This window comes from Eurytemora carolleeae, unplaced genomic scaffold (assembly GCF_000591075.1).
Source record: "Eurytemora carolleeae unplaced genomic scaffold, Eaff_2.0 scaffold1101, whole genome shotgun sequence".
Classification (NCBI taxonomy): domain Eukaryota; kingdom Metazoa; phylum Arthropoda; class Copepoda; order Calanoida; family Temoridae; genus Eurytemora; species Eurytemora carolleeae.
This window is the reverse complement of record NW_019397031.1, coordinates 19,761-46,715: the sequence shown is the minus strand read 5'-3', so window position 1 is coordinate 46,715 and position 26,955 is coordinate 19,761. Positions and strand designations below refer to the sequence as shown.

General features: G+C 34.2%; 2 protein-coding genes across 4 annotated transcripts in view; one reads left to right on the top strand and one right to left on the bottom strand.

Annotated features, from left to right (window-relative positions):
- LOC111711262 (neurofilament heavy polypeptide) overlaps positions 1 to 24,034 on the bottom strand; it is a 33,213-nt gene extending 9,179 nt beyond the window's left edge. For both annotated transcript variants that reach the window (XM_023485560.1, XM_023485561.1), the window contains exons 1-26: positions 23,875 to 24,034; positions 19,849 to 19,908; positions 19,445 to 19,500; positions 18,812 to 18,889; positions 18,011 to 18,073; positions 16,714 to 16,797; positions 15,973 to 16,050; positions 15,586 to 15,702; positions 14,669 to 15,100; positions 14,283 to 14,371; positions 14,059 to 14,084; positions 13,498 to 13,686; positions 13,034 to 13,188; positions 12,763 to 12,828; positions 12,323 to 12,400; positions 11,818 to 11,924; positions 11,092 to 11,214; positions 10,290 to 10,370; positions 7,505 to 7,565; positions 7,188 to 7,310; positions 6,516 to 6,619; positions 5,791 to 5,872; positions 4,897 to 5,010; positions 3,905 to 3,967; positions 2,285 to 2,377; positions 735 to 805 (exon numbers count right to left, since the gene is read on the bottom strand). In XM_023485560.1, coding sequence (XP_023341328.1) covers positions 735 to 805; positions 2,285 to 2,377; positions 3,905 to 3,967; positions 4,897 to 5,010; positions 5,791 to 5,872; positions 6,516 to 6,619; positions 7,188 to 7,310; positions 7,505 to 7,565; positions 10,290 to 10,370; positions 11,092 to 11,214; positions 11,818 to 11,924; positions 12,323 to 12,400; positions 12,763 to 12,828; positions 13,034 to 13,188; positions 13,498 to 13,686; positions 14,059 to 14,084; positions 14,283 to 14,371; positions 14,669 to 15,100; positions 15,586 to 15,702; positions 15,973 to 16,050; positions 16,714 to 16,797; positions 18,011 to 18,073; positions 18,812 to 18,889; positions 19,445 to 19,500; positions 19,849 to 19,908; positions 23,875 to 23,917 — 2,636 coding nt within the window. In that variant the 5' untranslated portion in view covers positions 23,918 to 24,034. The remainder of the gene's footprint in view (positions 1 to 734; positions 806 to 2,284; positions 2,378 to 3,904; positions 3,968 to 4,896; positions 5,011 to 5,790; positions 5,873 to 6,515; positions 6,620 to 7,187; positions 7,311 to 7,504; positions 7,566 to 10,289; positions 10,371 to 11,091; positions 11,215 to 11,817; positions 11,925 to 12,322; positions 12,401 to 12,762; positions 12,829 to 13,033; positions 13,189 to 13,497; positions 13,687 to 14,058; positions 14,085 to 14,282; positions 14,372 to 14,668; positions 15,101 to 15,585; positions 15,703 to 15,972; positions 16,051 to 16,713; positions 16,798 to 18,010; positions 18,074 to 18,811; positions 18,890 to 19,444; positions 19,501 to 19,848; positions 19,909 to 23,874) is intronic.
- A 448-nt stretch (positions 24,035 to 24,482) lies between these two features.
- LOC111711263 (zinc finger protein 236) overlaps positions 24,483 to 26,955 on the top strand; it is a 7,885-nt gene continuing 5,412 nt past the window's right edge. The window contains exons 1-3 of one of the 2 annotated variants that reach the window (XM_023485563.1): positions 24,483 to 25,957; positions 26,351 to 26,403; positions 26,867 to 26,938. In XM_023485563.1, coding sequence (XP_023341331.1) covers positions 25,738 to 25,957; positions 26,351 to 26,403; positions 26,867 to 26,938 — 345 coding nt within the window. In that variant the 5' untranslated portion in view covers positions 24,483 to 25,737. Of the gene's footprint in view, positions 25,969 to 26,350; positions 26,404 to 26,866; positions 26,939 to 26,955 lie in introns of both variants that reach the window. The other variant, XM_023485562.1, reaches the window with a different exon arrangement.

The following is a 26,955-nucleotide window of genomic DNA, read 5'->3' as shown; positions in this document are numbered from 1 at the left end:
ACAGTACAGCACAGCACAGTGAAGTACAGTAAAGTACAAAGTACAGTTCAGTACAGTACAGTAAAGTACAGCATAGTACTGAATTTTACTGTACAGTACAGTACAGTACAGTACAGTACAGAACAGTACATTACATTACATTACATTACAGTACAGTACAGTACAGTACAGTACAGTACAGTACAGTACAGAACAGTACAGTACAGTACAGTAAAGTACAGTACAGCACAGTGAAGTACAGTAAAGTACAAAGTACATTAAAGTACAGTGTACAGTACAGTACTGAATTTTACTGTAATGTACAGTACAGTACAGAACAGTACATTACACTACAGAACAGAACAGAACAGAACAGAACAGAACAGAACAGAACAGAACAGAACAGAACAGAACAGAACAGAACAGAACAGAACAGAACAGAACAGAACAGTACAGTACAGTACAGTACAGTAGAGTACAGTAGAGTACAGTAGAGTACAGAACAGAACAGAACAGAACAGAACAGAACAGTACAGTACAGTACAGTACAGTACAGTACAGTACAGTACAGTACAGTAGAGTACAGTAGAGTACAGTAGAGTACAGTAGAGTACAGTACAGTACAGAAAAGAACAAAGTACAGTACAGTAAAGTACAGTACAGTACTGAAGTTTACTGTACTGTACAGTACAGTACAGAATTTTAGTCTAAATTACAATTCAGTACAGTTAAGAATAAGATTTTATTGTATTAACCTTGCATCCTTGTTTCTGGTCTGCAGCTTGTTAATCTCCTTCTGTAACTCCTTGTTATGATCCTGATACTCCTGAACATAGGAAGATTATATCGTACAACTCGAGCACTCACAATTCAAGGCCCGATCTTTCCCTAACAATGTATAAACAGTGGCGGTATTGTTGACGTTCTTTGGGGGCCGATAGTTTGCCCGCCAGATGTCTCGCGTTAAATTCTTATCTGATAAGATAGATAATTCTTACAACCACAATCGGGGGACGACATGTGGCAGGCACATGTAATGTTGAAAGGAATAACCCAAGAGCATTGGATGCTGTTTGAGGCTGCATTGCAAAAAAAAATGCAACATATGACTTGAAATATTTAGATTCTACATAGAGCATTTAATTCATGTATTCTCTAACAGCAGTCAATCAATTGAGGTGCGGTATATCTACCCTCCGATTAGGCCTGGTGTTTGCCGTTTGGTAACATTGTGTTACGGTTTTTATTCATTTCATGTGTTTTTACATTCAAAAGATTCCTCAAAACTACATTTAAAGGGAGTGTTCGCGAAAAATGAAAGCGGGTATAGGCTTAATGCGATAAAAAAGCGCTTTTGATCGCTACTAATCTTACTTCTATCTGTTGCGTCTATAAGGAGAAACTTTTAATGACGTCTCATACCGAATAACTTAGGTCCATACAAATTCAGAAAATTGCAACATACGACTTAGACCGTAAAAAATTTAATTTCAAACAAATCATTCAGATAGAACAACCTATAGTCATCGATTATCTTTCGCCACATTTGTATATAGTTTATATTTTATAATATTTTATTTTTTAGAAAACGTTTTAACTGATTTCGAAAATTGTGAGTGGTTCGCGGCATTCTTAGATAGTTGCGCAAGTCGCAAGAGAAATAATCAAATTCAAAACAAAATAATTAAAAGTATTATAAAATATAAACTATATACAAATGTGGCGAAAGATAATCGATGACTATAGGTTGTAATATCTGAATAATTTGTTTGAAATTAAATTGATTTTTTTTACGGTCTAAGTCGTATGTTGCAATTTTTTCAATTTGTATGCGCGCTAAGTTATTCGGTATGAGACATCTTTAACAAGTTTCTCCTTATAGACGCAACAGATAGAAGTAAGATTAGTAGCGATCAAAAGCGCTTTTTTATCGCATTAAGCCTATACCCCCTTTCATTTTTCGCGAACACTCATGGCAGAAAATAAAAAAAAAATTTAGGGTTAAAAAAATTGGTAACGAAATACTACAATTCTTGGTTTAAGGTTTAAATCCGTAAAATAATCTAATGCAAGTTTTTTAATTGTCAAAAAACGGTTTAAGTCGACAGGCCAAAACAGAGATCTATTACTTATTTTCAGGGCAGTTCAGTGATATCTGTAGTTGAAACTAAGCCCTTTGATCTCGAGCTGTGAGCTAAGACGTGCAGTTTTTATATGGCATCAATTGCTCTCCGAAATTTCAAAATTTATCAAAATTAGAGACTCTCATTTTATGCGTCTTTTTTTTTAAATAGATTTGGGTGACCTGCATTTGCTGTTTGCATGCATAAGCTTCTCCTTTCTTCTCATCCAGGTTCCTATTCAGCACCTCTATCTTCTTCTTCAAACCCTCAACCTCCTAGATAATTTTTTCATGTCTATTTTTACTAGCTTCTTGCCATTTTTTTTTGTCATTTTCTTGCAATGCTTTTGACATTCTTATTTCATGTTATTTTCAAATCGTTTTCTTGTCATTTTCATGTAATTTTCATGTAATTTTCATGTAATTTTCATGTAATTTTCATGTAATTTTCATGTAATTTTCACGTAATTTTCATGTAATTTTCTTGTAATTTTTATGTCATTTTCATGTCTTTTTATGTAATTTTATTTGTTTTTACGCTTTTATGTCGTTTCACGTTCTTTTACGTCATATTCATTCTGGTTACCTTTTTTCTGATTTTGAACATGCACACAGTTTCAAATGATTAAATGATTACAGGGGATATGTAGAGCACCCTCCCAAAAAATTGGATCTTTATCTTATTGGGGATCAGCTCATGTAAAAATTTAACGTTACTGCTACAGATGATTTAAAAATTCAATTAAAAACCAAAATAGTTGATTATGCTAACAAACCACCAACACAGGGGTTGGTTCTGATGAGATATTTCAACAAAGCTGTTCATAGCTAGGAGGTAAATCAAGGAGATCATAGCTAAAAGGTCAAACAGGAAGTAGTTCATTGCTTAGTGGTCAATCAGGTAGACAGTTCATAGCTAAGGGGTCAATCAGGTAGTTCATAGTTTTAAGTGGTCAATCAGGTCGAAAGTTTTTTGCTATGAGGTTAACAGGTAATCATTTATAGTTAGGGGGTCATAAAGGTAGCAGTTCAGAGCCAAGGGTCAATCAGGTAGATAGATCTGAGCTTGTGGGTCAATGAAGTATACAACTTATAACTTGGAGGTCAATCAGGTAGAAGTTTATAGCTAGGGGGTCAAACAGGAACCAATTTATGTCTAGGGGGTCAATCAGGCATAGTTTAGAGCTAGGGTGTCAATCAGGTAGCAGTTCATAAATGGGCAGTCAATTAGATAGCATTTCATAGCTATGGGGACAATCAGGTGGAAAGATAATAGCTGGTTGTTAATCTGGTATATACTTCATAGCTAGGAGGTTAAACAGAAATTAGTTAATTTTTAGGGGGTCAATCAGGAAGCAGTTCATATCTATGGGGTCAATCAGGAAGCAGTTTGTAGCTAGAGGGTCAATCAGATATAATGTTCATAGATAGGGGTCAACCAGGTAGAAAGTTCATTTCTTAGAGGTCAATTAGGTAGATAGTTCATAGGTAATGTGAATTAGGTAAATGGTTCATTGCTCAGGTAGCAGTCCAACGCTCAGAGGTCTAAGTTGAAAACTGGTTTTTTTTTGGCGATTGCACTTTAACAGTATAACAAAGGATATTTATTCAGCAATGATTCAAATTTTACATGTAGCTGTTAATGGCTTCCTAGACATCTAAATATTTTTTGGAACACTTGTGTCTGGAACCACTTGAGCCTGTGTGCTATTTTTTTTAAGGGTGATTTGGGTCACCCTAATTAATGTTCATGGTATTTTTATTTCATTTAATGTTAACTCCCTTCATCTAAACTTATTTCACCTTGCTTGAATCCTTCTTAGATGATTTCTTCTCCATCTCCCTTTCTTCCGTATTTTCTTTAACCTTAAACAAATGCAAATAAGTTAAATAAATTGACTGAAAGGGACTGGAGACGTAGTTTCAAGTCCCCCTCCATTAACAGACTGGAGACGTAGTTTCAAGTCCCCCTCCATTAACAGACTGGAGACGTAGTTTCAAGTCCCCCTCCATTAACAGACTGGAGACGTAGTTTCAAGTCCCCCTTCATTAACAGACTGGAGACGTAGTTTCAAGTTCCCCCTCCATTAACAGACTGGAATGTCCGATTCACAATAATTTTAACTCTGACAAGGTTTACCAATGTGAATTGGCATTTAAGATTACCTAACGTTACGATAACAGACCAAGGGTCCATATAATTTCATCAAAAACGATCCCAAATGTTGATTGATATTAGGGACGGAAATTTACCATGTTGTTGTTGTAAACAATTAAAAAGTATAGTGTAAAGTGGTAAAAAAATTCCATACAGCAGAGTTTTCATTTTTTTGTTTATTATAATTCATCTTTTATATTTATTACTGATATTTACATCAATTAACACCCCTAATGCAGTAAACATTTCTGAAGTGCAGTACACATACACAAAAACCTTGCCAAAGTTCACAAGGACACAGAAAGTGTATTTTCATGCCCCTAAATGTACTTTCAAATCCGATCCCATATGGGATCAGAACTGGAATTATATGGACACAGAACCTGATTTCAGTTAAAGTGCTTTCAAAGTATTAAATAAAAATATAATTCAAAGAGTTAAATCATAAGAGTTTTCATCTTTTTTTGTAGTGCAGTGACATCACTTAACAAGTAAGACGTAAAACATGCTAAAATCTAAATTGAAAAACGGAAATCTGTTTGGCCAGTTCATTTCCAAATATTACTTCTAATTTCATAATTAAACTTCATTATCGAATAAGGAAAATTAAAGTTTGCTTAATTGATTGAAATTTTACCAGTCTATTAGCCTCCTCCAGTTTCTGTTCTAGTTCAATAATCTCAGTATCCTTGCTTGTCAGGGTCTTATTCAACGCGGACACCTTCCTGGTAAGCACCTCCACCTCCTTTACCTACAGGAATACAGGGTTTTATAGTGGAGTCTACATCGTGATCAAGGATAAAATCTATCAGAAATTCTAAGTACTGTGACCCGCAACTTAAATAACTTAATTCAATTTTGATGGAATTTATCACACCTAATATTTCACGTTGTAGGGTGAGTGACTTTATCGTCTTACAACAGGGCGAAAAAGTAACTTTTTCATCCTGCTATTAAAATTTCAAATTTCATACCTAATTTGTCTCATTGTAGGGTGATAAAGTTACTTAATTACCCTACAACAGGGTGATTAAGTAACTTTATCGACCTGCTTCTAAATAATTTGAGTAAAACTGAATAAAACTATATATGTTATTGAAATGGGTATCATACGTGCGAAAAAGCTTTTGCTGTGATTTTTTATTTTTCTAGTTTGTTTTCGATCAAAAAAAAGGATTTTCACGCCTCACTACGTTCGGTGTGAAAATACTTTCATTTTGATCTTAAACAAACCAGAAAAAATAAAAATGCCGAAAAAAACTTTTTTGCACTTAATACTACCCATTACAATGACATAAATAAACTTTATTACGCGTAATTTCAAGTGACCCTCAATGCTAAGATGACAATGCCCGATAAACAACGGCACCCTAGAGACTTAAAAACCTTTATCTGATTGATAATGTGGAAGTGTGATTTTTTGTAGTTACTTTTGTAGTGCCTACAATTTGCACTGAGGGTCACTTTAACAGTCCCTTTAACTGTGGAAAAAGGGTAGGTCTGTTAAGATGATAAAAAATCAAGAACGAACCTTCTCCGGGGAAACAGGAGGTGGTGCAGCAGACACTGCTGTCGCTGCGGCTAGAGCGCTCTGAGCAGCTGCAAGCTTAGATCTAGATATAACAATCATAAAAATTTAGATTCCTTTTCGATGACATAGACAAATACAGCTAGTTGAGAATTGTTAAACTCAAAACAATGCTTGATCCGAAAAAGATGCCTAATATTTAGAGAATAAAAAAATGGGCGGTGGAAATGTAAGATCACTAAACATTAAGCCTGCAAACCCATTCAATTCAAAACGGGTTTATTTCGCTGAAAAGTGCTCTCGAAGTGTTACACTCATAAGTATGTTAATTCATTTTTTTTTAGCACTGCAATGACATCACTTGTCATTTAGTTGGTTTGATTGAAATCATTTGACTAAATTCTTCACTCTTACTAAAGTAATATTGTTCTTAAAAATAAAAAATGTTTCAATAAAATATGTTACACCTGCTTATACAGTCGTTGACGTATTTATCTATACAATGAGAACGACATTAGACGTTTACCAAGCTTTCTAACAGCATGGATACACATAAACATGGAAATAAAGAGAAGCGGTCAATCTTACAACTGCTCTTAGATTACTTGTAATCTTGCTATTTGAAAAAAGTTAGTTGAGAAAACAGAACTAAAATTGAAAAATTGTCTTAGTTGTATTGATTTAAACGTCGAACACTGTACTAAACAAACTTGTAAGAAAAGCCCGACCTCAGTTGGTTAGATGTTTCCTCCTCCTGTAGTACAGAGTGCTGAAGGGTTTGCACATTAGATTTCAGAGTTTCAATCTCAAGCAGATGATTGTTGGCGATTACCTGATTAGTGATTATATTAAATATCAATGACAATGACAATGACAATGACAATGACAATGACAGTGACAATGACAACAATAACATTAACATTATCAATAATAATAATAACAATAAAAACATCATTACCAAAACATGAACATGAACATGAAAATGAACATTCACATTCACATTCACATTCACATTCACATTCACATTCACATTCACATTCACATTCACATGAACATGAACATGAACATGAACATGAACATGAACATGAACATGAACATGAACATGAACATGAACATGAACATGAACATGAACATGAACATGCACATTCACATTCACATTCACATTCACATTCACATTCACATTCACATTCATGAACATGAACATGAACATGAACATGAACATGAACATGAACATGAACATGAACATGAACATGAACATGAACATGAACATGAACATGAACATGAAGTACAATAAGTACATCATTAAATGAGCAATTGAGTTAGTTATTAAGTACACAAGTTAGTGTAAGATGAGAAATTTATTCAAATCAATCAATCAATCAATGAGTTAGATTACCGACCTGGTTCTCTCTAAGCTGATTATAGTTGTTAGCTAGATCTTCATACTGAGTTCTGATATTAGTATTCTCATTAATCTTCTGATCCAGGGTAGTCTTTAAACTCTCAATAGTACTCGTCAAACCCTAAACACAAGATATCCTGCAGTTATATATAAGTAAGCCTTTAGAAGTTTTTTCAATATTTCCCCCCCCCCCCAAACACAAAAAAAGCTACTAGTACGTCTTTAAAATCATTAGATCTAAGTTATGTGGTACAAAACTGAATACAATACAATTTAAAACTTTCTTTGGGGGTGGGGGGATAAAATTATATTTACCGGAATCTGCTGCTCGAGATATTTTAATCTCTCCTGTAGGGGCCCACACCTCTGACTGTAACTGAATATTTGAAATATTAAAGGGGTTGTTCGTAAAATTGGATGAACCATAAATAAGTTTTAAACCTAAATGGGGAGGGGGGAGGGGGGGGGGTTCCAATTTGACTCCTCCCCCCTATCGTTTTTTTGCGATAACTCTAAAAGTATTTGAACTAGGTAGCTCAAATCTTCTGAAGGGACCCACACCTCTGAGTCTGACTGTAACTGTATATTTGGAATATTAAAGGGTTTGTTCGCAAAATTGGATGAACAAAGTTTTAAACCTAAATGAGGGGGTGGGGGGTCAATTTGACTTCTACCCCCTATCGTTTTTTTGCAGTAACTTGAAAAGTATTTGAGCTAAGAAGCTCAAGCTTATATACCTACTGCCTAAATGCCTTATTTTACCCATCTATACCAGACAAAATCTATTGTAAGATCCCACAGATCTAAACGTCGTCTTTGTTCAGGGTATCTCCAAACCAAACGCAGCATGACGAGCAGACAGAAACTCCCCAGAAGAGAAGACAGTCAGCTGAATTCATGGAGCTCTCATCTCTACTTATAAACATTTAAACCGTGAACTATAGACTACTCTCAAGATTATGCTCTCATATTTAGATATTTATTCTTATGATAACTGCATATATTTATTCCTATATAACTGCATTTACCCATATTTAACCAAATATTGAGAATGTTTTATGTATCGAACTCAAAGTTTTATTCCTAAAGCAGCAGTTAAAAGTCTAGCCAGCTTTTTTTGCGTTTAATCAAGGTTTATAAACCATCTGTATGTTTTTAATATTGCTTTCCTTGATCCATCCTTCAATTCAAGCCCTTGTTGCACAGATGATTTATATATGGGAATTCAGATATCACCCCTGAGAGAAATTATCATCGAGCAGTTCCGACTTGATCCTACTCAGCAGGAAGCCGATGCTTGGGGAACAAATCACCTCCTCCACGTTCCTCTCGTAAGGCTCAGCCTCAAGATATTTATACCAGGTGAACATTAGTGAATTTGAACCTTTGAACCTTTGAGCCTTTAAACCTTTGAGCCTTAAGTTAACAGTTGAACTCATTACTTATTCTGACGAAACCTTTGTTAGGATTAACCGTACCTCGTTGCTATGCATTAACTGCGCTACTACCTCTGCTCGGATCACCCACGGTCTGATGCAGCTCCTGACGGGTCTCTTCTACACCGTCACAACCTACTCTTCCGATGATCCACACGGAAAGTATCTACTCCTCCAGCCCGAGCATCGTAAACCTGTAGTGCTCCATCTGGTTCATGTTCTCAAGGATCTCCTCCTACCTCGCCTACTGGTGCAGCCATCTGTTATTTAAAAGGTGAATAACATGATGAATACTTGAGACCTATGATCAATTTGTTCTAACATTAACCTATTTAGTTCAAGTTGGGTGGTCGATGAACACTTTCACGACCTCCTCCTAGCAGCGGACCATAACTGTACCTCATCTACCTCACATGTACCTCCCAGCCTCCACTGGAGAAGACTGATCCTAGGCTCAATCTGCGGATCATTAATAGGTACTATTTAGATTTACATGAGTCCCTGTATCGATGTGAATAAACTGTTACTTAAGCAAAGGATCTGAAGATACACTAAAAGAGCCAATACTCAACTCACCATTTTTAGTCTTGTTCCTGATACCTATCTGACTGCAGAGCTAGTAATCCTACTTCACGATCAACCCGCAAAGCATAGAGATCTACTACGGCTACAAACCCCTTGGCCAGTTCAACTTTGTAAGTGTTTTTATTTATTATTTATAAACGCAAATCCTGGGCAACTTTAAATGGCTTATATTGTAAATTCTTTTATTATTTTACAAGTATAAACAATAGATTTAGATTATTATACTAGTCGGGACTGATTATATTGTTCTTTCAGTTCACGACTAGAGCTGTATGACTACACCTGTCCTGAAATACATGCTTAAAAACTGTCCGTGCATTAAAGAGGTGCGCCAGGGTATTTTGGATACTCGTCCAAAATGTTTGTATGCCTTCTACCTGCTCCACCTGGGTACGTAACCTTCCCCCCAGTTGGGCCTAGAGCACATCTATCTTTAGACCTACTTCCAGTCATTGAAATTCTACATTTCATAGCTAGTTTAAAAGCCTACAAGAAAAGCAAACAGATTGCTCAATTTTTGCAAAGAAATTTTGCTCAGAGTTGTGCACGGACGCCTTTAAAGGGAATTTTCACATTTCCCGTTTCTTGAAAACACATTTAGGTTTTAATTTTGCAAATGTTTTGCATATTTGAATTCGCTCAGTAACAGACTTTTCAAAAATGTATAGCTTGTTGCAATTTGCGTAATTTTTTTGTGCGCACATTTTTTGCTTTTTAAATTGACTTCGCAAAAAATATTTGGATTTTTGCAAATATGCTTTTTCTGCAATTATTGAAGTAGAGCCCAAGGACTTTCCAAAAACGTATCAAATGTTATATATTTGTATCACAATAAGAAAATAGACGTGGGGGGGGGGGGGTAATTTGCCCCCCCCCCCGACAAACAGTCAGTAAACCAGACGTCAGAGTAAATAGTAATATTTATAGGCATTTATAGGGATATTTATTGGTAATAATTTTTAGCTGGCTGAGAAATAGTTCAAGGGAAAAATATTCGTTCAAGGGCAACAATTTTACGATTAAGATGGCCCACGTATGTAATTCTCTATTTTCATCAGTTCATTTTAATACTTTTCTACCTGTTTCTTTCCATCTCTATTTCTGATATTCTCTTTCCCAGCTGAGCGTTTATATTTCTCAGGTTTCCTACTTCCGCCGCCCTAAAGTAATCCTGTTATATTCTCTAATAAATTCTTCTGCTTTACAACGTTATTTAGTATAAGATAGATTGTATACATTAGATAACTATAGTATAATAAATATAATCTAAATAAATTAGAAAATTTTCTGTGGTACTGCGAAATTTAAATCAAGATTTTTTTTATAAACCTTTGGGGGTTTAATTAACGTCAATAGTTATTTTTTTGAAAATATTTTTTCTTCAGTTTTTGTCATCGTATTTTTCTTCTTCTAAATTCATTTTTTTAATTCGAAATTTTATTTTTACATTTTTTTAATTCGAAATTTTATTTTTAAAGTGCAACGCCGAGGATTCAGCATGTCATTCATTCATTCATTCATTCATTCATTCATTCATTCATTCATTCATTCATCCTTTCGTCCTTTCATTCATTCATTAATTTATGAATTTATTTATTTGTTCTTTTACTGCTTTATTCATTCATTCATTCATTCATTCATTCATTCATTCATTCATTCATTCATTCATTCATTCATTCATTCATTCATTCATTCATCCTTTCGTCCTTTCATTCATTCATTAATTAATTCATTCATTCATTCATTCCAGAACTACAATTTAAAACCCTTTTAACATTCAAACTAAAAAAACCGGGCTTATTTTTTTTATGAAGGGGGCGGGAAATGGGATTGAGAGGGTATGCGAGATGAAGGTAGAAAGGGGGGGGGGGGGGTTGTTACCTTTGTTCTGCAATATTTTTCTGGTTTTTAACTGCTCCAAGATCTGCTTCTGTATTTCTCAACCTATTCTCCGTTTGTTTCTTCTCCGCTACTAGAGCATTCTTCTCAGCCATCAGAGCCAACCTAAATATTCAATAATAAACATCATTATTACATAATGAAGATAATGCAACACAGTTAAAAAAGTACAGAGTGAACAGAAAAGAATAATATTGGGGAAAATATTTATCTGCATTAAAAACATGTATGTATCAATTGCTCGTCACTTACAAATTGTAATCTCTAAAAATATGCAAATAGTAATTACCTTTGTAAAAGAATATAACAAATATATAAGCAACTGTGAATGAAAATAACATTATTTAGAACCGATTGACAGGAAAGTGTTACGTTGATTTCCCAAAAATGTCAGTTAAATCACAAATTAGAATGAAAAATTGACTGATCAACACAACGGAGAGCAAAAGACGTTTGTAATTATTACTTGTTAAGGCAGAGGGTATACAGTACACTATACAATACATTATACCATATATCTAAGAATTTGTGAAACTAAGAGGTAAACTAAGTATTAGTAATGGAACATATCCTTTTTAGATCGTCCCCCCCCCCCGGAAAATTAAATATTCTCCTCAATAATCATCCCACAAATAAGAAATAACGTTTTAACTATAAAAAAAAAGAAAATCTTATTGATAAAAATTAATTTTGAAATAAAAAACTAACCTATCTGTTTGAAACTGCTGAATCTGTTTATGAAGCTGCATGGATTCAGATTTCTGATTTTCAAGAGCTTTTTCAGCAGCTTTCTTAGCTTCATCCAGTTCCTTCACCTTATCACAGGAATTTAGCAAAAAAAAAACTAGAAAAACGTTAAGGGTTAAGAGGGGAGAGGAGGGTGTGTGTGCCCGATTTACAACGGTACTTTTTAAACTTTTGACTCATTTTTTATGGGGAAGAAATCATCGTTTTTCCAGCTTAGAAAGTTTCAAGTTCTCGCAATGTTCTGCATTGTTTCTAAGACAAAAATCCGCAAATGACTTTTTTAGAGAGACCACATTAATAATAATACATTTTTTAAAGATAAATCATGGATATCTTTTTCATTCTTAACGAGACAAAGCTTTTGGAGGTAGCGCAGTGACTAAGTNCATGAAATTAAGTCTGCAGTCTGCTGTTAGAAAGGAAGCATAAATTATCATCAAAAAAATCTTTTTTAATAAAATCCTACCTGGATCATATATCCTTCAATATCTTTAAATCTGCGATGGTTTTCATTTTTTAACTTATTCATCTCAACCATACTCTCCTAAATACAAGTGGCATATACAATATACATTACATATATGATTCGAAGTTCATAAAGAAAAATCTAAAGTAAACTAGGAAACTACTTAAACACAAAATAGCCGTTTTTTTTAACATATTTATTTATTATGGCATAAATTAACTAATTACAACGATTTGAATTTTTTGGTTTACTAAAGTTAACAGCGACATTTTTGAATAATAGATAAATCCTACATAGCTAATAGCTATACGTCAAATGAGGGCATCGGATGACAACAATTTAACTCAAATGACATGACCCGCCCCAAAATTTTAAAAACCAAAACCTCTGTTTTCTACGTTTTTTTTTATTGCCACCATTTGATTTGTACTCTAAGTTACCTGAGATATCCCTGAATTTCTGAGATTAGCGTCCAACAGCTTCTTGTTTTCTGTCTCAACAATCGCCTGGGGAAAATATATTTTTTTAATCATAAAATTTATTTATTCTTTAGAGGGGGAGGGGGGCTAACGAAAATACAATCAAATTATTTTGCCAAAACATGTTTAAATTCATTCTTCCTAATTTTTTGGATGAGGGGGGTGGGGGGTTACAAAACCCCTTAATTCCATAACCATACTTAAAACCATACTTTTTACGCAATGCCTATACCTTTGCTTGTTTAATATTTTCTAGTTGAGAGAAGGTTTCTGTCTCCTTTCTTCTAACCGTTTCCAATTCTCCTTTAACGAGATTAAGCTGCTGAACATGGGACGCAAACTCCTGGCGCAAGGTGTTCAACTCAACCTGTAGTTTTTCTTGATCTCCTAGAAAAATATTTCTGCAAATCCGCGATAATATAACAAGGAAATTCACGAAAAAATAAGGCAAGAGTTTCTCTTTTAAAGATATTGTTATCCTGTCTTAAAGATTGACGAAAATATCCTTGGCAAAGAAATTGTTCACCTTTTAGCTATAGCTTATAAATTATAATTTTTATACATCTATATCATGAACTTTTAAAAGCAATGTATGTAAGCCGTTGTAGGAATTCTTTTCAGAAGATAGTTTTGTTTTAGTATTTAAATTCGAGCTTATTTTTACTCATTTATTTTTTTTTCTCGCATTTTTCTAACCTGAACTGCTTTGGCTTTGTGCGAGTTGTTGCTTGAGCCCTGAAATCTCGGCCTCCTTGGTCTGCAGTTGGTTGGTTACTGTCTCCAGGTTGTTCTTGATCTGGGTGAGGACTAGCTCCGTATTGAGTAGTTTACCAACGATCTCTCCATACTCTCCGTTCTTCTTCTCCAGGCTCTTATTAACCTCGTCTGAACAAAAAGTGAATTTTTGTAAATTTTCAGTTAAGACAAAGAAAATGTTACTACAATTTCTAAATGAGTTGATTATAATACTGATGAACACCGTCTCAACTAAATATTTACAACGGGAAAATTATTTTGAAGCAATTAAGTGCATAATTCGTAAGGTGTGAGTTGTTTAAAAATACAAGTTTCCCTCTTTTGTCAAAATATTTTTAATTCATTCTATGAATGTACTTCAGCTTTTCTTGGTTTTTCCTGCTTTCCCAAATTAGTTTCTTTAATTTTGAACTAAAAAAGAATACATTTCCAAGCTAAGTGCTCCAGTTTATAAAATATGTATGCTTGCATTTAGATCGTATTCATCTATTTATTACTTACCAAGGTTATCTCTTAACATGTTCATGCTAAATTAAAGAGTTCATTAGATTGTGATAAAAAGATAAAATGATCTCAAAGGAATTTCGATCACTAATTAGGCGTGCAGCCAAAAAATTGAAAGATTTGAACCAAAAATGNTCCCCTTTTAAGATCTACTTGTTTACTCATGTTATGAAGAGAATTTTAAAATGAATGTTATAACTGATAAAATAAAGAACTCGTTCCTTGATTCGGTGGCCGCCGAATCTGTTTTGAGGTTTGTAAGCTCGGCATTCAAATCTGCAATCTTCTTGTTTTTGTCTCCGATAGCCTCCTATACAAATACGATTATTCAAAGGGAGCGTTCGCGAAAAATTAATTGGGATGAAGGATAAAAATGGGACATAATTAACTTTGAAATCCACTAGTATCACTATTATTATCAGCAGACAATCCATCATTCAATGAATGCGAGGCCGACGCTCCATTAATCCCCGTCATTATTTTTCACGAAAACTCCCTCCAATGATGTCTTTATATCGAAAAAAAACCTGAAAAAATGTAGCAGTTTTCCCTCTAAATAGATCACTTTTACAAGTAAGGTCGTTCTCTTTTGAATAATTCTTCTAACCTGATTCCTTTTCTGTAACGCTGAGAGTTCAATTTCCTTTTGTTTAAACTTCTCTTCCGACAATCTTAACTTTTCCGGTAACCCTGCAGATTCGCTCATAATAGCCTCAGCCTCGGACAGTTTGGCCTCGGTTTCTCGCAGTTTACCCTCGAGCTCCTCAACCTTCTCCGGGTACCCGGCACTGGTGGCCTCTAACACTTTTGCCTCAGCCTCGGAGAGTTTATCTTTGATTTCTTGGAGTTGAATCTCAAGAACCTGCAGCCTCTCTCCGGCACCGGAAGTAGCAGATATTTTGGCCTCAGCTTCGGTGAGTTGGACCTCCAGTTCATTCACCTTTCTCTCCGCCTCCGAACGACCAGCTTCTGCCTCCTTCAACTTGGTTTCAGCCGTGGCGGAGGCTTTCTTTTCTTCCTCAGAAGAAGAGGTTAGAGCCTAGAAAACATAAACATCAATAAAACATTTAAGATGTTTCACACAATGTTAGAAAGGTCACTATGGGAAAAGAAGTTAAAACAATTTAGCCGAAGTAAAATGGATGGTCATTTGGATAAATTATTCTAAAATACTGAAATTTCGCCTTTGAGCTAGATTTACCCTAATGCCTCCTGAAAAATGACTCGCACATATGGAATTTTTTTTCCCAGAGCACCCTTGGGAGGGAGGAGGGGGGTTGGAGGGGATGAAAAATTGGACATCAAACCGCAACTTTTTTATTATTAAAAAAACTTATGATACTTTTTACCTAAACATAAATTTCTGTTCCCCTAAAAATCATTAAATTTCCCCAATTAGCGAAAAAATCCTAAATTTTTGTTTCCGCGCAAGCATATAAACTTTCTAGAATTTGTTTTCTTTAAAAAAGGGATGGGGGGAAAGAATTTTTTTTCTTCAGAAAATATGCACCCCTGCCTATTTACCTGCATACGGGATTCATATTCCTGGACTGAGGATTGAAGCTGAACAATAGTTTCACGTAGTTTCTTTCCTTCTTCCCGTTCATTCAGTTCAGATTTAACAAGCTTCTCACTTTTCTCCTGATCAATCAATCAATCAATCAATCAATCAATCAATCAATCGATCAATCCATCAATAAATACTTAAATGAATCCATCTATGAATCCATCAATGAATCCATCCGTCCATCAAAACACCGATCCATCAATCCGTCAACCAACCAACCAACAATTTTTTTAAAAAAATATATGTATATTGTTATAGATTTTCCACAAATTTACAGCACGACAAAAATATAAAATTTGTCAAATTATTAATGTTCTTATCAAGTAAAATAATCTAGAAATTACCTTATAGTCCGAGAGCTCCTTTTCTAAAGAAATCTGTTTATTTTCTAACATTTGCAGTTTCTCTCCTTTCTGCTTATTCTAAATAGCAATTTTTAATATTAGTATGATATTTTTCAAACATGTTTGTTTGAAAGTAAATCAATAAAATCTTTGAAAAGAACAGCTCAAACTTAAATATTTCGATTTTTATAACGTTTTTAAAATCGAAAAAGTGATATTTGTTAAAAACTTTCAAGCCTACTTGTCAAAATTAATTTTTTTTCTTATTGAGACAATTCGGGAAAAATCGAAAAAAATATCACAAGGTTGAAATTTGACCATATTATATTATTGTTGTCTCAAGTCGTAACTTTCATAATTTCCATCTAATTTTGGTCGACCATTTGTATTATTGCTTCAACAGGATTTGTATGGAGCACGGCCGCTGATTAGTATTATCATACATTTATTAGTTTTTCGATATATATTTTAAAACTTTGTCAAGTTAAGGCCAAAAAACGGGACTCTCACGATTGTCCCTCCTATTTATGAACAGATTTATAGAAGTACAACGTTTTTGAACCCTGTCGGATCTTTGAATCCCATAGTCATATTTTGATCATGTTTTATTGCTAGAAGTAGTAACGTTGATCAAATTTAATCGTCATAAAAACATTCTATTAAAAGACATTTTAATACCAAGTGTATGCTATTCTGGATGAAGCATGTCAAATTCCCTTAATATACAGTTTCCCCCCTGACCTGTAGAGATAAATTCTCCTTTTCGGATTCTAGTTTTTTAAAGCTTTCTCTCATATCCATTATCTCTTCATTCGTAACCTCCACCTAGGAGATTAAAGTATTATATATTCTCTTTAAAAATCAAGTATCACCCCCCCCCCTGCTCAAATCATGTTGATAAAAATCCTTTCGTTTTTATTAACAAATATTCACTACTAATCAATAAAGCAACCAGTGGCCGAATGTAAAGAATTTGAGCGGCGGCTTAAATATGGTTGGTTCCACTTAAAATTGTATCAAATGTTTAAAGATTTAAGACGGCGCTTAATTCAAACCGGGTTTTGGCGGATTTAAACCGCGGCTCAAATTCTTTAAATTCCATCTGTGTCCGTAATATTCAGCAACAATCCCTTTATTACTCACTAGCTGAAGTACCCGTTTGAAAAAAAGTTTTTTTTTTTTTTTTAAACTTTTCAGCCAATTTGGTTCAGCAGTTTGGGCAGCTATCGCTAACATGCATTTGAATATATATATTTGAGCGAAAATAAATAAAATAAATAAAGCAAAAAAAAAAAACAAATAACGAATCCCTTTATTACTGACAAAAAAGAAGTAAAAAAATCTTTTTTTCCTTTAAAAAATCATGTGTTAATCCTTATTATTTTGATAAATAAAGCAGAAAATCCCTTAATTGTTCATAAATTAAGTAAAAATCCCTTTTTTACGTCAAAATCATTGATAAATAAAGCTATTTTGATCTCCAGAACATTTGCAAGTAGTCCCTTTAATTATTGATAAATAACGCAAACAATTACTTTAGCACAAATATCTCTTTTAGTTTTACTAAATGGAGCAAACGATTCCTTTACTTTACAAAATGGAGCAAACGATCCCTTTATTATGGTTCATTAGAGCAAACAATTCTTTTAAAATTGCTAAATAGCGCAAACACATCCTTTATAAATGTTACAGCAAACAATTCCTATATTATTGCTATAAAAGCAAACAATGCATTATTACAAATAATGGAAGCAATTATTGAATAAATCTATATAATAAAACAAGACATTCGTAAATGTATACATTCATATATGTTTCCTAAAGCCGGCCAAACGACTGGACCGATTGGGCTGAAATTTTTTGTGGACACTCATGGATGGCCGGTAGGGTGTTCTAGACTAAAAAAATTTTTTTTGTTCTTATTTATTTTTCTTCAAATTTTAAATTTTTTTTTTCGAAGGTTTTTTTTCTACGGGCAACGCTGGGCCCTTCAGCTAGTTATAAAAGAAATCCCTTTTTTATTACAAAGCATCGGAACCTGATCCTTTAAATTGGTAATCTCTGAGGACAGGGTTGTATTCTGATCTGTCAATGAGGCGACCTACAAGGAAAAAATATTATGTAAAATCATACAAGGTTTCCCAAAAGAAACGATCTTTTAGACAATGTGGCAATCACCATGGTTCAATATTTAAATATTTGGACATTTTTAGATTGATTGATTGAAGATGTAAGAAAAGTTTAAGAGTTAAACATTTTGACCTTGATTTCAATGGATCGAAATGTTCCAGATTTTAAACATGCCCAAAAATTTAAAAATTGAACCATGGTGACTGGTGAGTTGTGATTCGCGACTCGTGAGTGCTACAACGTATGTAAAGTTTTTAAAAGAACCCCTGAATCAGAACGTTCAGACAAAATGTAGATAAAAATAAGTGAGCGTCTGAAAGCATTGGTCTTTAAAAAAATAGTATTTAAAAACTTAGTTAGACCCCCAAATAATATAAATTAAGTGTGGTGGTGCTCAAATTCTTAGTTTTTAACCACTTTCTGATTATTTCTTAGGACAATCTATTATTTATCTATTATCTATCTATTATCTATCTATTATCTATCTAGTATCTTCTATTATCTATCTATAATATATATATATATATCTATTATCTATCTAGTATCTATCTAGTATCCATATATTATCTATCTATTATCTATCTAGTATCTATCTATAATATCTATCTATAATATGTATCTATTATCTATATATTATTTATATATTATTTATCTATTATCTATCTAGTATCTATCTAGTATCTATCTATAATATATATCTATTATCTACCTGTGTTTTTATTTTCGTTTCCTCTTCCTTCCAGGCCTGCATTCTCTGCTCAAGCTTGACCTTCTCCGACTGGGCGTGCTAAAAAAGGAAAAATTATGACAACATTTTGACATTTTAAAGACATTTATTTATCTCTGATAAAGATAAATTTTATCTTCCAACTTTCAACGATTGCTTTCATGAGCTTTTTATCAAAAACTAATTATTGTCCTTACTAATTAAATTCTAACGTCCGGATCATACTTAATTTAACTTAGAAATTCGAAAGAAGTAAAAAAATAGCAAGTTCTTATGAGCTGTGCACTATGGTATTTTTATTCCTTTGCTTTTTCTTAAATTGCTTCTTAACTGTTTAATAATTAATTTAAATTAAGGGGAATTAAAGATCCTAGCTTGAGTTTCTAGAAACCAGACTTTAACCGAAATACGAAGAAACTTTTTTAGTGCAAGAGTTATCAATATGTGGAATGATATTCCATATGAAATCAAAAGTTCTGGAAACCTGAACATTTTCAAAAAACTAGCTCGATAAATGGCTGAACTCCTGAACGGTCAAAGAAGTCGGAAAAGAGATGTTTAAATTATCACACCCGTGATATATAAACATAAACACACTTATTAAACCAATTAAACCTGTATTTGAGTTTCCAGTTCCTGAATTCTATTTTGTTCACCATTATCTACAGTCCCTACTCCATCCAGATTTAATCAAAACATGCAACAAAAAACTTAATAAATTTTAATGAATTTTATTTCTACTACAAAAATATGTAGAGAATGTAAGGAAGATACTGGATCGATGAAGGGGGATCCATTACTACGATATTTAAGGTATAAATGTTTTAATTTAAACATTAAGAAACTTCTAATTAGCTTGTTCAAATTGGAAACTTTTGTCCTTAGATTTGTTGATGTGGAAAGGGGGTTGGGATTTTCTGCTCTTAGATCAACAGGATCCAAAATCAAGGAAGCAAAATGTAGCGGAACAGAATATATTTTAGTTCTCTAAGTGCAATATTTGATTAAAGTATGAGTTCCTGAGAAAGGTTCTGAGTCCTCTAGAAAGTTCTCCGGCATATCTGCAGACGGGAACATGTCTAAATTAATAAAAGAACTTTATCAAACAATCAATATTTAATTTTAAACATGTAGCATTGAGATAAATATTTACATTAGCATTGATAAAAACTCTGGTATGAACTCTAAAAAGTAGCATTAAGAATAATTTTTAATTTTAGTGTATTTTAACATGCAGAAATTAAGTGTATTTTAGTCGGAATTCATACATTGAGATTAATTTAGACACTTAACATTGAGATTAATTCAGACATATAGCATCGAGATGAATTCAAGACAAGTGGAATTAAGATCGATTCAGACATGTAGCATTGAGATTAATTCTGACATATAACATTGAAATTGATTCAGACATATAGCATTGAGAATAATTCAGACAAGTGGCATTAAGATTGATTCAGACATGTAGCATTGAGTATAATTCAGACAAGTAGCGGGTCTGTCCTAGAGAACGCTTTATGCCCCCCCCCCCCCCCCACCACCATCAATTTTGTAAAAGACCTAGATTTCAACTATATACAACAAACAAATATCTATTATGATAATATTATGAGGAAAAAAATGTAATAATGGAAATTCTTAAACGGCGGCCTTCGTTAAAGAATACATAAAGATTATTTCATCGAGTTTAAGAATTCCATTATTACATTTTTATCCTCATAAGATTATTAATATATCATATTTGTGAGGTTCCATGGGCACATACCCAAGTGAAGAAATTATACTAAAAAATAATTCTAGTGAAATCCTACTATTTCAAGGCGGAATAGTTAACATTATGAAATGTTGCAATTAAGTTTTATGCTCTTGTTCTGCCTATCACTGTTTTTTATTTTCTAATGTTAAATATTAAAAACCATTTTATAAGTAAAAATTTGTTCTTAATTTAAAAGTAATGCATGTGGTGTGATTGTTTCCTTTGTTTAGTTTGTTTGTTAACCAATTTCTAATGAAATTGCTTGTTTTTCAAGTTGATACTACATTTAAATAAAGCATGTTGAATGTGCTCTGAGTTTTTTTAGATGGGGAGAAGGTATTGTATTGGGTTGTCTTAATCTACTGAACAAAATCTTGAAATCATTTACAGAAGAAATCATTTCCTGGATATTAGATCCTAATTCTTCCAAGAAGAGGAGATTAAAGCAGGTTATCTAGTAATCAGTTCGACATGAACTGATGAAGATCTTTGTCTTTTATTCATGAAGCAAGATTTACTGGTTTGTTTTCATTGCCATGGAGTGCTAAGACCCCACTAGAAGTTTTTGTGACACTAGTATTTCAATGATAAGTTTTTATAAACTATAAACTTTTTCAGGTTTTGATTGTGGTTTCACTTTATCATTTCGAGCTATGCAAGATATTGTGACTGCTGACTCACGCTGAGGTACATTTAGAACTTTATAATAAAGTAAAAAAAAACAATTAATTGAAATTGTGAAGACATGGCAAACCTTTTCATTTTTGAAAAGCTCTGACCGTACTATTTCAAAATCTCACCAAACTTGGTTTGGAATGAAGAAAAACTAAAATAAAATTGAATAAAGTAGGCAGTCGGGCAGTATGCTTTGTGACTCTGTAGTTTGATGAAAATGTCCAATGGAAGACTTAAAGTTTAAAGTTCATAGTTAATTTTTTTTGGAAAGGTCAGAAAATATTAATTAATCACAGGGGGGTTCCACTCTTCTGTCAGGACTAGGGTTAAGATTTAAATGGAAATTCCTGAATTAAGATATATCAATACTTCAAAAAACGGAAAAGGTAATTGAGCATGAAAAGGTAAGTGAGCATGTTATTTTTTAATATAAAAAGGTAAGTTTGCATGTATTAATATAAAAGAAAAAGGTGCGTTTGCCCTGTGCATGTTGTTAGTAAAAAATAATTAAGTTAATATCAATATTGATCTCTGTTGAAAAGATCAATATAAGGAGCGCGTAAGAATGAATATTTTTCAACTAGTGTAATAATTTCCATTCTTTAATGCTTGGAGCGTGTAAGAATATACATTCTTTCACGCTCTGACCATGTAATAATTTCCATTCTTACACGGTCTGAGCGTTAAAAAATGAAAATTCTGCACCTACAGTTTAAGAATAAGCATTATTAAACGCTAGGAAGCGAACAATATTAAAATTGTTCCTCCTGAACCGTGTAATAATGGGAATTCTTACACAATAGGTTTACTACTATGGAACCGAACAGATATGATATAATACGTATTATTTCAGGGTTAGGTTAGGACAATTTCTAGGATGAGCGCTGCGGCTAGAATAGACAAGGAAGCCGAACGATGCAGCCAGGACACAACTTCAATTTCAGCAAAATTAGTATATATTTAAGGTTAGATTAGCTTTAAACACTTTCTGGGCCGAGCACTGCAGCAAGGGGACCGAGCGCCGCGGCTAGGACGGGCTACGGGACCGGGCACTGCGGCCACATCACATGACCAACTTTATCCATGTATTAAATATGAGACGCTTATACAAAAATTGATTGGAAGGGGGGGAGGGGGGTCCAAAAATCGTTTTCTAAAAATTACAAGTAGCATTGAGAATTCTTCAAGACATGTAGTATTAAGAATAATTCGGACATGTAGCATTGAGCTAAATTTTAGACACGTAGCATTGAAAATAATTGCAGACATGTAGCATTAAGAATAGTTCGGACATGTAGCATTGAGCTAAATTGAAGACACGTAGCAATGAGATTAATTGGAGACATGTAGCATTGAGATTAATTGAAGACATGTAGCATTGAGATTAATTGGAGACATGTAGCACTGAGATTAATTGAAGACATGTAGCAATGAGATTAATTGGAGACATGTAGCATTGAGATTATTTAGAGACATGTAGCATTGAGATTAATTGGAGACATGTAGCATTGATATTAATTGGAGACATGTAGCATTGAGATTAATTGCATTTCAAATCAGACATGTTACAGCAGAATAAATCAGTCACATAGCAATGAGATTAAATCCGACTTATATTATACTAGACGCTTTTTAGGCGGTTCGCGCACATCTTCCATTACAACTTTTAATTGTGGCTTTATCTGTGATTCTCTTTGTACAGTACAAAAAAAAAGTTTGGGAATTTCACAATATATTTTCGCGCATTGACAAACTTTAACAAAAATAAAAAGTTTTAAACACAAATTTTTAAAATTTTGATCGTTCATTAACCTGATCCCTGTGGTCACTAGAGGGGTCCGTCCTAGTGAACGATTTTTGGACCCCCCCCCCCCCTCCTATCAATTTTGTGCTAAACTTTATCAACAATACTCAATTAAATTAGTGCTTATTTAGAGATAGGTTAAGTTGAGACACTTTCTGGGCCGAGCACTGCGGCTAGGGGGCCAAGCGCTGCGGCCACGGGTTAGGTTGAGTTATCACGCTTTCTGGGACGAGCGCTGCGGCTAGGACAGGCTAGGAGGCCGAGCGCTGCGGCCACATGTCTTACATTTAATTAAAATTGTTGAAAAAGTCTTGTAGGGTCCGACCTAGTATACGATTTATGGCCCCCCCGCCCCCCCCCTCCTATCTATTTTGTACATGACCACTTTATTTTCAGCAAATTTACTATTTCTTATTTTTTTTGTTATTTAGGGTTAGGAATTTCTGGACACTTTCTGGGCCGAGCGCTGCGGCTAGGACAGGCTAGGAGGCCGAGCGCTGCGGCCACGGGTTAGGTTAAGTTTAGACACTTTCTGGACCGAGCGCTGCGGCCACATGTCTTAGATTTAAGATCCATGTACAAAATTGATAGGAGGGGGGGAGGTCCAAAAATCGTTTACTATGAAATTACCAGTCTTGTACTAAATCGAAAGGAAAGGGGGGAGGCGTCCAAAAATCGTTCTCTAGGAAATTACCCACTTGAGGTCCCACACAAAATTTGGGTCCGATCGGTGCAGCCTTTGTGGGAGGGGGGGGTCCAAAAATCGTATACTAGGAAATTACCAATTCTAAATTAATATGTTATATTTACCTAGAACCCCATTAAGACTATTTAAATCGGCGGCCGGATCCATGTTGACGTCTAGGGATCAACCTAGACTAGCCCAACCTCCGGGAATCAACAGGACTGATGCTTTCACCAAACACTTTGTAAATATTTATCTGAAATAATAAATATCAAAATCCATTTGTCGAAACAAGTAAAATCAGGAATAAAATTCGGCGTATTTCCGACCGAGATTTTTCTTGAATACACGCCAAACCAAACTCAAAGCGTCGGTAGTAAAAATATGCGCCTGCGTAGATGTGTTAAATACGCGCATGCGCCATTTCGTAACAAACGGCGCATGCGCACAAAATTATTACTCTGCGTCTGCGCAATTATGAAAACAAAGACGATTAAAATGTTTTATAAAATTATCAATAGAAAATTATTTACAGCTAAATTTTTAGCTTTATATTATCCTCATACGCTTGTAAAATGGTTTAATTTCATCAAAAAATAAAAAGTAAGCTAAAACGATGCTGAAAAGGTTTTATTTTACACTTTATTTGATTTATTGATTGTGAAAAGTGGATTCATATTTAATTTTGAAAATAGTTGCGGCATCTTCCTCTTATCATGTCCGTAAAACTAAAATCTCACTGAAAATCTATTAAATGGACTTAAATGGATCCCACGACGCATCTATTCGACTTCGAAACCTCCAATTTGGTTCTATTTAATGTCGACGCGGTGGAGAAGAATTTTTTAAACCCTTTAAGTGAAGATATTAAAACGAAAAGAAGTATAACGAACCATGAATCTACGAAAATACCTGCCCCGCGAAGATATATTCTTCCAAACTGGAATGGGGTAGTACATGGTCTAGGGGAGGGTAAATCGAAGACCCTTCCTAACTGGCGGGATGCTAAGCATAAGACCCGTCTTAACTGGCGGGATGCTCAGCATAAGACCCTTTTTAACCGGCGGAATCCGAAGCACAAGACCCTTCCCAACTGGCGGGATGCTAAGTACAAGACCCTTCCTAACTGGCGGGATGCAAAGCACAAGACCCTTCCTAACTGGATGGGAGAGTCTAAAATTAAAACTAAAAACATTGATTGCTTCGGGACCCCCCTACCGTTCGACGAAGAAATTGGTGATAATAGTGACGATGAAGTGTTGGTGATCAATGATTTCCCTACGCGGCAGTCTATTGAAAACTTTGGTCGGCCATCTACGGATTTCAAGTCGCCTCCAATAGTTTATCAGCCGCGTCGCAATTCTGATACATACTCTAATTATGACTACCATGGCATTTACGTTTCCAAGAGAACAAAGAAAAGAGAATTGATCTTAACATCTGATTTCAAACTACGACAAAGGAGGAAGCCCAAGTTTATCTTTCGGATTCAAATGAATTCAGCATGGTTGCGAGCGGCGAAAGTTCACAAACAAGGACAGTCAGATAAATTTGTGAAATCAGTGATATTACAACCCAGGCTTCTACCTCTTAAAATTACTTCGAGAAAGCAGATTTGTGAAGATCTAGCGAATGTTAATATAAATCATAATTTCTCCGAAAGGATGAGAAGATTTAATCAAAGTGTGGCTCTTGAGGAGTTACGATTGCTAATTCCTTCACTTAATAGGGAGATCGTCCGGTCGGCCTCTAAACTCAAGATTTTGAATGAGGCTGCCGAACTTTCCAAAGAACTGAACAGCACTGAGTCGAGACTCGAGAGCGAATTGTCTCTGCTCCGTAAGAGGAACCTGAAGTTAAAGTGGAGATTGAAATCGTTGACAAATCCCCAGTTTATATTGCCTCATTAATTCTCATTACTTTTGATATTTTCAACGGTCCTCATATATATATATTTTCTTTATATTGTCAGTATATTGCCCTCTGATATGTTTTTTGATGAAATTGAAGTAACGAACAAAAATGATTATATTTATATTTTTTCAGATTTAATTTTATTCATCATGCCGGAGACTCCAGAAAAATTGACAGACGAGGCAACTACTTTGAAAGAAGATGTAAAAGATAAGGGTGATGACAAGAAAAATGAAGTTGAAGAGAAAGTATCCCGGGATGATATGGAAGAAGAGCTGGATTATGAACCGGCAAACCTAGCTGAGGTGGAATATTCATTACATTCCCCCCCCCCTTTAACCCTTTTAAACCGGCCTAAAAATCTTTTTTTTTACCCAAGAACTTCATAATGGGTTGTTATCATTCATTCTGTGTGATTTCTGTCTTCTCTGGACCTAAAGCAGTAATCTCTGTTTGGGTTGATTAGGTTAACGTTTAAAGATATTATTTACCCTTCCCTCCCCCCTATACAAATTATCTTGGAATAAACTGTTGGTAGCTTGAACTTGCCTGTTGAAGTCCATTTTTTTTTCTTTCTTTTTTAATAAGCATCGAAGATAGTTTTTCAATTGATATCCTTAAGATGATTGTTCCTTGTTAGATTGAAATCGGAATTTTAAAAAAATGTTTTCTAATCTTTTATTGTTCAGGATGACCCACTTCAAGATGATGAAGTTGAAATGGTTGAGGATGAATCTGAGGTTCGTTTAATTATCTTCTAAAATAACTGAGTTATTAGTTTTAAGATAAAAATATTAAAAGTCACAATGTGTAAAAATATAGAAAGTAAAGACGTAACCAAGGTTGAAAATTGTTTTTTCAAATCCCACCGTATACAGAAGTTATAACTTTTGTGTTGTGAATCTCGATATTCCGTAGTGGTCTTTCCCTGCAGGGATATCTTTAATTGAGAGATCAGGCAATGATCCTCAAAAGTGTCCGTTTTGTATATAAAAATCAAGTGTTTAAGTTGAACGATACTTAGTACAAAAGTTCCGACCTATGAACATGCTGGCTTAAGTTTTTGATACTCCGCAGACTTTTCCGTTATTTTTTCAATTGTGTAAATCCATGACTGTTCATAAATCAAATATATCCAGTGCAAATATTTGTAAAAATAAAGGGAATTTAGTCAGCGGTTGTTTGCTGATTGTTGTGTTTCAGGATGAAGGTTTTGAGGTGGAAGGAGATATGACAAGATTACGATGTGTTCAATGCGAGTTCCTCAAGTTCAAGGCAGAAAAACAATGCAG